The 12,975-nt window shown below is 41.1% G+C and overlaps 1 protein-coding gene across 1 annotated transcript in view; it reads left to right on the top strand.

Annotated features, from left to right (window-relative positions):
* The window catches only part of trappc9 (trafficking protein particle complex subunit 9), a 242,784-nt gene that overhangs the window by 154,838 nt on the left and 74,971 nt on the right, over window positions 1–12,975 (top strand). Inside the window, exon 22 of the mRNA XM_061742257.1 lies at window positions 6,015–6,106. Within this exon, the coding sequence (XP_061598241.1) occupies window positions 6,015–6,106 (92 nt within the window). The remainder of the gene's footprint in view (window positions 1–6,014; window positions 6,107–12,975) is intronic.

Genomic DNA, 12,975 nt, shown 5'->3' on the forward strand with positions numbered 1-12,975 from the left:
CGTTTCTGCAGGTTGATGTTGTTCTGAGCTGGTGTTGTTTCTGTCAGCTTTAGTTCTAGTCTAGTCTTTGGGTCCAGCTATCATTTTAGTTTTATTAGTTTTAGTCACGTTCATTCTCCTTTTAGTCGTGTCAAGTTTCAGTCGACTAAAAGTCTGAGCATTTTTAGTCAGAATATTTAAGTCTGGTTTTTATTCCTCTACGATATTGCATTATATATTTAATTATCGTTATCGTCACATGACCAGCATTTTTGTTTCGTCTGGTTTTCCTCAGATGATAAAGTCGACGATATTTAGTCAGAATTCTTTAGTCGTGACTGATCATTTTCCACCCTTAACAACTCAAGAACAAACACAGATTTCATAATAAAGGCAACTCTCAAACAGAAAAAGTGAAGTTAGACATTAAAAAATAGATTAAGCGATTAAAAAAGCATAATGCGTTAAATATGCCTATATTTATGTTCATGCCAAGTAGTGGCATGAACATACTGCAATCGTCCAAAACGGCCCAAAGGGAAATGTTGCTAGCATTTTGCTAACAAGCTAAAGTCGCAAAGATTCCCCTGCGCAGCAGCGGGTGTACAGCATGACCCGCTCTGATGTGGAAGAAAAAAATCCCCAAAAAATAAAACACGCCCGATAAAACCTGAAAAATGAAGGCGATTTATTAGCATCCAGAAACGGTTTCCTTCTTCTTCTTCTTCTTCTTCTTCTTCTTCTTCTTCTTCTTCTTCTTCTTCTTCTTATTCCGCACACTTTTTTCGTCCTTTAATTCTGCCCAAACCGCAATGTGCACCCATGCATGGCATACATCGTTGGATGCGTCTCCATAGTTGCCTCGATGGGCATTACTTTTCACAGTCAAAAGTGTTACCGTGGCAACGCTAGATGCCAAAAATAAAAAAAATTGGCGAAAATTGTGGCGCTTATTGCTCGGCTGAACTTATCATCATGCCAATTATTCCAGTTTTTGCAATATTTAACTTTCAATTTAAAAAAAAGTATTTTATTTTGGATGCTTGTTGCTAGGCAACGGTTTATCGTACAGACATCATTACAACATTGACAAACCCCGGACACGTTGTACTACAACATATTTTAGTCTCATCATGCTAGCTATTACGCTTTTTGAGATATTTAACTATTCTAATTATAATGCTAACGAAAATTTGGACGCTAGTTGCTCGGCAACACGATATCGCAGAGAAATCGATCCAACGTTAAAAGACTCGGGGCGATGTGGACGACGACATACTGAGGTCTCATTACGCTGTCGTTTACAACTTTTGAGATATTGAAGCCAAATTGTCCCATTCTATCCTATGGGGCTTGTTACCATGGCAACAAAAATCATGCATTTTTATGGGGGAGAATATGAATAAATCATCCGTAAATGTGGCAGCCACCTCCGACACAAGCAAAACAACCTTAAACACAACCAGTACAGCCCCAAACCGAAGCAGCAAGAGGGGACGAATGGGCAGTAGGGCATGCCCATATCAACATTTCCTGAGAGATTATACGGCTCCTGCAGGGGTTTGTGACATCACAGACCCGGATCAGAGCAGCAGGATGCAGCATCTGTATCTTCACCTACCATGAAGCTGGTCACATGACCCCCCAGCTCAGCCCAGGGGGTCATGTGACCTGAGATCATCCCGGTTAGTGAAGCTTTAACGCCTCATCAAACCGTCAAACTGAGTCTGATGATGAAAAGGAGAAACCGTGTCCTTTGAGTCTGAAGTTCAGCCTCATCATCATCATTGTGATGCGCCTAGGCCCAGGTGCATGCTGGGAGCCTCATCATCATCATTGTAGTGATGGAAGCCCCCGGGCCCAGGTGCATGCTGGGAGCCTCATCATCATCATCATGGTAGTGATGGTAGCCCCCGGGCCCAGGTGCATGCTGGGACACGGTGACGGATCAGCAGGATTCTCCCTCTGCATTAACGCCGGCGTCTCCTGAAAGGTTAATGGAGCCGGTTCTGCAGCTCCGGGGGTTTTAACGCCGACCGATTATCCTGAATGTCAGCGTTAGCGGAGCGGTGGAGCGACAGCGTGTCGATAAACATTATCTGTAATCGCTCTGGGAAAGATGCAGCGTGTTCTGATGCAGCTTTCAAAAAACCTGCTGTCCCCAGAATCCTCCGGCTGCTGCTTCTACGTTATTTATATCGAACTACAATTAACTTTAAATCTAACATCACATTCCTTGTAAGAAGCCGTGCTGCTGTCCGTGGTGCTGAATCTCTGATACACGAGACGCTCAACTTTATAACGTCAGTGAGGTCTAAAACTAAATAAATACAAAAATAGAAAATATATAAATATAAAAATATAAAATATAAAAATATAAAATGTAAAAAAAATAAAAATATATAAATATAAAATATATAAAAAAATAAATAAATAAATACAATAAATCACACTTCAGTTTGTTAAGGTTATTTGTTTGTGTTTAGGTCAGGTAAAACTAAATAAATACAAAAATATTAAATATATAAATATAAAATATATACATATAAAAATATAAAATATATAAATATAAAATATATGAATAAAAAAATAAAAATATATAAATAAAAAATATATAAATAAAAAAATAAAAATATAAAAATATAAAATATAAAAATATATTTAAAAAAAATAAATACAATAAATCACACTTTTCAGTTCGTTAAGGTTATTTGTTTGTGTTTAGGTCTGCTATATTTGCATACGGTAGAATATTTTTTTTGGGCCACCAGAAAAACAATATTTGATCCCGCCTTTATTTAGGATTTTAAATATAAGTGTTTAGTTTTAGTTTATTGGTTCTTTTTATAATAATAATAATCATTTTAACTAAAAACCAAGCACCAACAGGTTTGGACTGAAGCCTAAGTTTATGACGCCTTCCCTTTTCACAAGAAAAAAGAAAGGATAATTAGGACTCGGCCGTTATTAGAAGTTTAAAGGTAATTGATTGATTTTCTGGCACTCGGCAGATAATTAGGACTTAGGACATTATTAGATTTTAACGGTAATTGATTGATTTTCTGGCACCGGGAGCTCGACGGCTGTAACGTTTCTGTTTTTACCGAAGGCTCTTTAGCATTTTAGACTCTTGCAGTTTTAAAAACCTCAAATTCCAGAATGATGTCACGTCTCCTCGTACCTGCTGTTAGAAAATAAAATCATTATATTGTGAGTTTTCTAAAGCCGCTGTGTCAGCGGTTCAGGAAAACCTGTTAGGCTGAATCAGCAGCTTCTCCCGAGGAAACTCCCGTTAGGAAACTCTCTCCCCGTCTGCAGGAAACTCTCTCTCCGTCTGCAGGAAACTCTCTCTCCGTCTGCAGGAAACTCTCTCTCCGTCTGCAGGAAACTCTCTCTCCGTCTGCAGGAAACTCTCTCTCCGTCTGCAGGAAACTCTCTCTCCGTCTGCAGGAAACTCTCTCTCCGTCTGCAGGAAACTCTCTCTCCGTCTGCAGGAAACTCTCTCTCCGTCTGCAGGAAACTCTCTCTCCGTCTGCAGGAAACTCTCTCTCCGTCTGCAGGAAACTCTCTCTCCGTCTGCAGGAAACTCTCTCTCCGTCTGCAGGAAACTCTCTCTCCGTCTGCAGGAAACTCTCTCTCCGTCTGCAGGAAACTCTCTCTCCGTCTGCAGGAAACTCTCTCTCCGTCTGCAGGAAACTCTCTCTCCGTCTGCAGGAAACTCTCTCTCCGTCTGCAGGAAACTCTCTCTCCGTCTGCAGGAAACTCTCTCTCCGTCTGCAGGAAACTCTCTCTCCGTCTGCAGGAAACTCTCTCTCCGTCTGCAGGAAACTCTCTCTCCGTCTGCAGGAAACTCTCTCTGCGTCTGCAGGAAACTCTCTCTCCGTCTGCAGGAAACTCTCTCTCCGTCTGCAGGAAACTCTCTCTCCGTCTCCGGCTCGGCTGATCCGGCCGTCAGGAGGGAATAGAGATCGATACGACTCGTTACGTCGGAGTGGAGGATGTTCCTCCGTTTCTGTTTCTGTTTCTGTGTTTCTCCGTTTCTCCGATTCTCTGTTTCTGTTCCTCTGCCTCCTTCATTTCACTCAGGACGGTTTCTGTCCGGCGTCCAGGACGGTTTCTGTCCGGCGTCCAGGACGGTTTCTGTCCGGCGTGCAGGACGGTTTCTGTCCGGCGTCCAGGACGGTTTTCTGTCCAGGGATCCAGAGATAAGTTTGTTCTGCTGATCAATAATGTGGACGGAGCCAGAAACCGCAGGGAGGAATAAAAATAGTCTCCTGAACTTCTACCGGCTTTAATGTCAGCAGCAAAAACTGTGATGGTGGCAGAGTCGTGGTACGGGGTTTTTTTGTTTTATTTTTTAGTTTATTTAGTTTATTTCAAACATGCAAAAAAAAAAAACAAGAAAAAAGACAAGAAAACAAATCCAGGTACATTCCACCACATAAAACCCATATTTCAAGTGTTTGAAAAGGAGTGGGAGGAAGTATAAACTTATTTAATCCCTCCCCCTTTCCACAACTAAACATACATTCTATGTCTGTATTTATTTATTATACTATACACTAATTTGTATAAATATATATAATTTTTTACAAAAATAACCTTGAAATGTCTAGATTAATGTTGAAATACAATTTCAAGAAAAAGTCGAAATGTCGACAAAAAAGAAGAAGAAGAAAAAATAATTTCGTGAATAAAGTTGAAATTTGGACTTTATTCTATATTTAGGCAGGTGGAAGCAGCAGCAGGATGACCGGGGGTGGGGACAGCAGGCCAGCACGCAGTTCCCGAAGCTCCGGCCCAATCAGCAAGTCCCAGGTTGGGGTGCAGGGTCAGGGAAAGTTTGAGAAGGGGCAGGGCCAGGGAGAGGAGTCTTGACGGACAAATCTCTCCCCCGCCTGCCCGGGCCGTTACCCTGACCGGGCCGTTACCCTGACCGGGCCGTTACCCTGCCCCTCTCACTCCCACGCTGCAGGATCCGGTGTTGTGCATTCAGAGATGAATCGCCACCGGCAGAGGATGCTGCACCATGTACAAAAGAGAAAAAAGAAAAGAGAAGGGGGGGCCAGCACAAGAAACTACAGGAGCGACTCTAGCACACTAGAGTTTACACTACCTAGAGATTTACCAACACCAGCTAGAGGTTTACTAAACACTAACTATAGGCTTTACTAAACAGAAAGGTTTTAAGTTTAGTTTTAAAGGTGGAGGTGGTGTCAGCCTCCTTAACCCAGATTGGAAGTTGGTTCCATAGTAATGGTGCCTGATAGCAGAACGCCCGCCCTCCAAATCTACATTTAGATACTCTAGGACAGTGGTTCCCAACCTTTTCCAACTCAGGACCCACTTTTATGTCTCAAAATGTTCACGGCCCACCTCCAAACTTTTTAATTCTCCCTGTTGCTAGCTAGCTATCCATCTTTATACTCCAGTTTCAGGTATCAGCGTCCAAACATAAATAAGTCAAGTGTAATGCAGTCCCGCTGCAATCCCGTCTGATCGATAACAACAAAAGTTCCTATCGCTCATTTGCTTGTCACATGTCTAATACAAAACAAAATAACTAAAATAATATTTAAACATTTTTAATATCATTTTAAACATAACCTTGTTTTAACATTTAAAACATTATTCTGTATATTTTTATATAATTTAACCCCCCCCCCCCACAAAAATCATACTTTTTTGGAAATGATTTGGCAGTCCACTTGCAATACCTTCGCGGCCCACAAGTTGGGAATCACTGCTCTAGGAACTACGAGTAAACCTGCACTCTGAGAGCGGAGAGCTCTGCCAGGAACATAAGGCACTATCAGGTCTTGTAAATACTGCGGAGCTAAGCCTTTTTGGGCTTTATGTGCAAGTAATACAATTTTAAATTTTAAACTACTTGGCATGAACTTAATAACTGATTATTGTGATTTTACTGCTGGAGCTGCTTGTTATGTGTTCGTTTCTGTCTCCTGACGTCGTCATGTCAGATATAAATGTATAAATGTTTTAAAAGTGTTGTTAATCTCCTTAACCCGTTCCCACCCGTCCCTGCGGCGTCAGGGCTCGGCCAGCGTGGAGGGAGTTCTGAACAAACTGGTGCTGGAGCAGCTGCAGCTGGCGCCGCTGCAGTGGGGTGAGTTTATGTTTATTATGGGATGTTATTACTCTGTAACCATGACAACTGCAGTGCAAAAACCCAAAATCTTACCAGGAATATTTGTCTTATTTCTAGTTAAAATGTCTCTTTTTTTAGTCAAAAAATCTCATTACACTTAAAATAAGAGTCATTACCAGAAAAATAACTTGTTATTTGACAATTTTCACCTGTTTCAAGTAAATTTTCACTTGAAATAAGTAGAAAAATCTGCCGGTGGGACAAGATTTATCTTCTCATTACAAGCAAAAAAATCTTGTTCCACTGGCAGATTTTTCTCCTTATTTTAAGTGAAAATCTACTTCAGGTGAAAATTGTTGTTTTTTCCAGTGATGAGTCTTATTTTAAGTGGAATGAGATTTTTTGACTAAAAATGAGACATTTTAACTAGAAATAAGACAAATATTCTCGTTAAGATTTTGAGTTTTTGCAGTGTGGGGTGAGTCCTGCACTATTATGGGTTGGGATTCCTGCGTAACCATGACAACTGCAGCCCGGTTCTGCAGCAGGACGTCTGTCCGGATCGTATCATGCATATGCATGTATGATAAACATGTTGTTTTAATCCACTCGGATGGAGGGGACCAATCCTCCACCATCGTTGCTGCATGAATCAGCAGAATCTCTCCCTCGTCAGGTTTTTATTTGCATCTCTAACGACTGGCAGGTTTATTTCTGGAAAGGAACAGAGTGCATTTTGGGAAACGTGTGAATCACGGGGGGAAACTCTCCGTCTCCTGAATCACGTCTGATCAGCAGCCGCTCGTATCTGCCACCGCCGGGCCGCTGCAAAGCACTCTGGGTAATGAGGCAGCGCCGGGTCGTGTGTGGAAGTGAATCTGTTCTGAGACGGAGATAAAGGGGAAACTTTGAGAGTCAATCTGCTGCTGGAGGTTTTCTGGCGGCGCTGATGATGGAGGGATGATAGAGGGATGATTGCAATGTGTCCAGGAGGGATTCAGCGTGATGCCGGTATCTGAGAGCAGAGCGGCGGTTTGATTCCCGGGTCTCTAACTATCAGGCTGATTGCAGCACCAACTAGAAAATTTCGGGAAATTTTGATATGGGCATGCCCTACCGCCCATTCGTCCCCTCTCGCTGCTTTGGTTTGGGGCTGTAGTGTTTGTGTTCGGGGTGGTTCTATGTCAGTTTGAGGTGTTTACGGTTGTATTTCATTCATTCCTGTGCTCCCAATAGTTATTAATCGGGCACACTTTTTGGCGTCTAGCGTCCCCACGGTGACACTTTTGACTGAGAAAAGTGATTCCCATCGAGGCAAGATGGAGACGCATCTAACGATGTATGCCATGCATGCGTGCACGTTCCGGTTCAGGCTACGTTAACGGATAGGTTTTTTTTTTCACCATGGTACAAAATCCCATCCGAATGAATGGGGCCATTTGGCCTGGATTTTAACATAAAATTTCCTTAAATCCCAGCTTCATGAAATTTGAGTATGTTGAAGTCCACAGCGTGCCGAGTCAGGGAACATTTGTACGATGTCTCTACGATAACCTGTTGCCTAGCAACAAGCGTCCAAAGTCAAACGGAAATAAAAAAAAAAAGAAAGGTAAATATCGCAAAAACTGTAGTAATTAGCATAATGAGGTTGTACGGGCCGTTAGTGCCAATCGGGCCGAGTGTTTGAAAGTTTGAACGATGTCTCTACGATAAAGTTCGGCCGAGCAATAAGCGTCCGAATTGTCGCCTTTTTTCTTGCTTTTTGGCAACTAGCATTGCCACGGTAACACTTTTGATCGAGAAAAGTAATTCCCATCGAGGCAAGATGGAGACGTATCTAACGATGTATGCCTTGCATGGGTGCACGTTCCGGTTCAGGCTACGTTAACGGATAGGTTTTTTTTTCACCGTGGTAAAAAACCCCATCCGAATGAATGGGGCCATTTGGCCTGGATTTTGACATAAAATTTCCTTAAATCACAGCTTCATGAAATTTGAGTATGTTGAAGTCCACAGCGTGCCGAGTCGGGAAACATTTGTACAATGTCTCTACGATAACCTGTTGCCTAGCAACAAGCGTCCAAAGTCAAACGGGAAAAAAAAAAAAAATGAAAGGTCAATATCACAAAAACTGTAATACTTGGCATAATGATGTTGTACGGTCGGTTACGGACAATCGGGCTGAGTGTTTGAAAGTTTGAACGATGTCTCTACGATAAAGTTCGGCCGAGCAATAAGCGTCCAAATTTTCGCCTTTTTTTTTGCTTTTTGGCATCTAGCGTTGCCACGGTAACCCCTATTACTGAGAAAAGTAATGCCCATCGAGGAACGATGGAGACGCATCCAACGATGTATGACGTGCATGGGTGCACGTTGCGGTTCGGGCAGTATTAACGGACGAAACAAAGTGCGGAAAAAAAGATCTTGTGATGGAGTTACAGATGAAACCTGATGGAGTTACAGATGAAACCTGATGGAGTTCAACGGTCACCTAATAAAGACAGATCTGGAGGTCGTGACTCCATCAGAGAGATCAGGAAAGGTCAGGAAACCCTTCAGAGTCTGACCCCCGACCTCCGGAGGAGCTGATTAAACTTAGGTTAGTCCTTTAAATGGTTCTCAGGGGGAAAGTGAAAGTGGCTCCAAAATACACAAAACATCAAGTATTTAATAAAGAAACAGCAGCAGAATATATTAAAATACTGTATTTAATGCGTTTGTGGACGGTTATGGTTTAGTTTTGGTTTAATGAGGAACTGAAAACAGCAGGTTGAAGCGAGGACTTTGTTTTCGTCTTGAACGGAGAGACAAACGTTTAGAGAGGAGAGAGATGGAGGGAGGAAGGAGAGGAGAGAGATGGAGGAGGAAGGAGAGAGATGGAGGAAGGAAGGGAGGAGGAAAGGTGGGGGTCGGTAGAGTAAAAGCGGTGAAAGGAGGAGAGATGATTTAATACCCAGCACTCCTGAACCCACTCTCACTGGTGACACTGACGGTTCAGAGAAACTACAGACGGTTTTCTCTCAGCTCATGAGAGGAACCTCAGGAAATAAAACTCCTCTAAGCCTTTGTGTGGTGGAGAGTTTGATGGATGGAGCTGCCAGACGGGTCAGAACCACCTAGAGTTCTGTTGTGGTGCTGAGGAGGAGAATCCTGGGACTGGAGACGGAGGGAATGTGTGTTTTTGTCTTGAGATGGGAGTGAATGCACATGTGGGTGAAGATGGGAGTAAATGCACCTGCTTTACTTGAGATTGGAGTGAAAGCATGTACATTAGGTTTGTCCCCATTAGGATTTTGTTTGAGTTTCTGCCCATCCCGGTTTTTCCCAATCCGATCACTTTTTTTTGGCTCCCGATACAATTCCGATACTTTTTCCCGATTAGATACATTTTGGCAATGAATTAAGTAAATTAATTTGATCATTGGCTGTCGGTTCATGTGTCCATTTCCATTTTGTATCCATTAAGGGCCAAATCCACAAAAGGATTGCGCAGCTTTTGCGGCCGCTAAACCGGTGCAAATGAGACAAAAAGAGAGCGTCTAATTCACAAAGCACCCGCAAAGGGCGAATTGCACCACAAACTGCGCTGCCAAGGAAATAGTGTCATGGTGCGCCTGTGCCATTTGCATGCATCTAAATTAGGTAATATTCATACATTCGGCGCAAAATTGCCCCCTTTCTATTAGGCATGGGACGATATGAAAATTTCATATCACGATATTAGTGGACAAAAATATCACGATTACGATATTATCACGATATTAGCGTGTCGCTTATAAAATTCTTAAAATGCAAGGAAAAACACTAACCGTGGATCCACGGGTTCCTTCAGAACATTTATTCTCAAATCATTCTCAACACAGTGACACTTGAGGTAGAGAACAAATAGTGTACTGTAAATGTTATGCATTACAAAGTGTAAACTATAGTACCGGTACCGGTACTTATTTGAACTTTCTTTTTTGTAAGAAAATACTTCCCTGAGAGTCGAAATAAATAAGTGACAAATAGAAATAAAGTGACAAAGTAGAGCCAAATGCACACTGATTGTATTACTCTGTGAAACTTTAACAGTGGCTGGCTGCTCTGCCTGCTCATCAACAATAACACACGTCGGGGGATTCTTCACTTCCGCCCGGCGCTCCGCCTCTACAGCTGGATCCGTATCCGGTCTGGGCCGGCGAGTGAATTGACACTTTCTTCCAAAAAAAAAAAAAAAAAATTTTTTTTTTTTTTTTTTTGGCGATAATTACAGTACCCCACGATAACGTTATCGCAGCCGTTTTTTATCGCGATATATCGCCCCATGCCTACTTTCTATGCAAATAAGCCTCATTGCAAAAACCGTCTGATTCACAAAGGCCAGCGCTATTTGCCACACGCAGAAATAGTGGAGCAAATACCGTCTTTTCGAAGCGCGTATTAACTGCTGCAAACTCTCTCCTCAAGGCTGATTTATGGTTCCGCGTTACACCAACGCAGAGCCTACGCCGTAGGGTACGTGCATACCCTACGGCAGGGGTATTCAATTAGATTCGGCCGGGGGCCACATCTGCAAAAGGACCGTATGGAGAGGGCCGCACAATTTGAAAATTTGGGGGTTTTCAAAATGTATTTTGCACTCAAAGACGAAGACTTATGTAAATATAATACATTTGTATTATACATTTGAATATATCTAGTTTACATATGAATTATGTATTAATTGTCTCCAGATTTAGTAATTGTGAATGTTAAATATAATATTCAGATAAAGAAATATTATTTTAAATGCAAGTTCATTTTGAAACCATGCATTGTGCAAACTTAATGAAATTGATATTGACCTACTTTTAATAAAACACGCCATAATGACAAAGCACCACTTTCCACCAAGATTTCCTTATTTGAATATTACATTTTAGTCCATAGTAGCCAGTTTGATGTTATAAATAAGCAACCAAAATATTAACCATAAGCTCCTTTATTAATAACACATCTGTGCATTTTATCAGCAAGCAAGCAAACTTAGAAGTTCCATCTTAAATGCAAAGTAATAAAAATCGCACCTTGTGTGAACGCATTCCTGGCATGTCTGTCTGCCTGTGTGTCTGCCTGTATCTGTTAGCTGTTATTAACTGTTCGGTTTTTTCCCCACTTATTCCATCGAACACCGAAAGTGTTTTTTTTTTGCTATTTTCGGCCGAACATTCGGTGCATCACTATTATTAAAAAAAAAAAAAAAAAAAAAAAAAAAAATTTTTTTTTTTTTCTCAACAAACACCCCCTTTTTTAAATATAGAAGTACAAATACGTGAAAGTTGAGGCTGTTGTGCTCTCTGCAGTTTTCATTATGGACCAATCTGTGCTGAAATATGGAGAACACTGGAAACAGCTCCGCTCACTTACTCAGACAAAGGGAAAATCGCACTCAGCTGCAAAACTTTTTGCGCCCATAAACTTTGTTCCACAGATTAACTCCATCACTGAAACACGATGGGTTGGATGTTTGTTCCTACTGTACGTGCTGTTGTTTGAAATGACCCCTGAGAGTGTGTTTATTTTCTTTTATTTGAAACGACTTCTGGACGTCTTTGTGGCGACTGATGCTGATTGGCTTCGTGCAGGATTTGTATAGTTTTGAAGTCGACCAGATCCTTAAATTTGAGTGTTTTTTCAGTTTGATGAAGAGTGGGTTTGTTGATCCTCTAAAGGCTTACAATTCTTACAATTCTTACAATTCTTATTGCTCTTTGTGGCCATGTTGTCACTGTACGTCTTTTCGTGCTTGGTCTTCAGGTGTGAATAAGGTTTGTCGTTTTGAACGAACTGTTTGTTCCTCCACGCAAACGTTGCATTTGGCTTTTGTTGCCTTTGCTTTCAAGTTTATAATGTTTCCAAACTTCAGACATTGTCTCTGTTTATCTGAGCGTAGGCTAGCTGTTGTTAGCGTAGCCTAGCTGTTGTTAGCTTCCTGTTAGCCACGCTTCTTTCCCTCCAGCACAAACGTCTCTTCAGCCGCCGCCCAAAAGCAATATCTTATAAACACACATCAACTGTCTATATTGTTATTATAAAACGATGTAATAATTGATATATATTAAAAACATTAATAACTAGGTATGTCCCGATACTTTTTTGGCCGTAAACGTCTCCTGAAACAGCTGATTTCATTAGAAGGTTCTTGAATTTGCAGGTAGTTCAGTAAAGATTGGTTTGATTTCCACAACAAAAGCAGAAGTTCAGATCAATAATCAGCTTTTATCTCAAAAGTATCCCTGAACATAGAAGAGAAGAAACATTTAGTCTTATATCAGCATTTCCGGCTGCAGTTGTTGCTTTAAATTGGAAACATAACAGTGTTTTCACGGGTTTCAGAGTTTGTTAATGTGGAAAAACCTTTTGATTGCAAAGGTTTTGTAAGTGTAGAAACTGTGACAGGCTCACAAATGTGAAGAAAACATTTGTTGTTATAAGAATAAAAGGGGAGAATTTAACAGATGTTTATAAAGTGAACAAGCAGAAACGTGGAGGTTTAAAACTAGTAGGAGTTATTTAAGTCTTTGAAACTTCTTGCTTTTGTTGGACCTCGTTTGACTTTATTCAGCAGGAACTGAACTTATTAGAAACTTTCTCAGAAGAAAGTTTAACCTTATTAAAAGGGCTTTAATGTTTGTGTGAATCGGTTCATGTTGGAGTCTGTTGGCGTGTCATGTGGCGTTAGGGTTGCCACCCGCCCCGTAAAATACGGAACTTTCCTTTATTTGAGAAAAAAATGTTGCGTCCCGTATTGAACTAATACGGGACACGATTTGTACCGTATTTTCATTAACTTTTACACCATATTCTAGTTGAATTATTGAAATAAATTAACTTTTACACCATATTCTAGTTGAATTATTGAAATA

The sequence above is a fragment of the Cololabis saira genome, chromosome 15 (genome assembly GCF_033807715.1).
Source record: "Cololabis saira isolate AMF1-May2022 chromosome 15, fColSai1.1, whole genome shotgun sequence".
Taxonomy (NCBI): domain Eukaryota; kingdom Metazoa; phylum Chordata; class Actinopteri; order Beloniformes; family Belonidae; genus Cololabis; species Cololabis saira.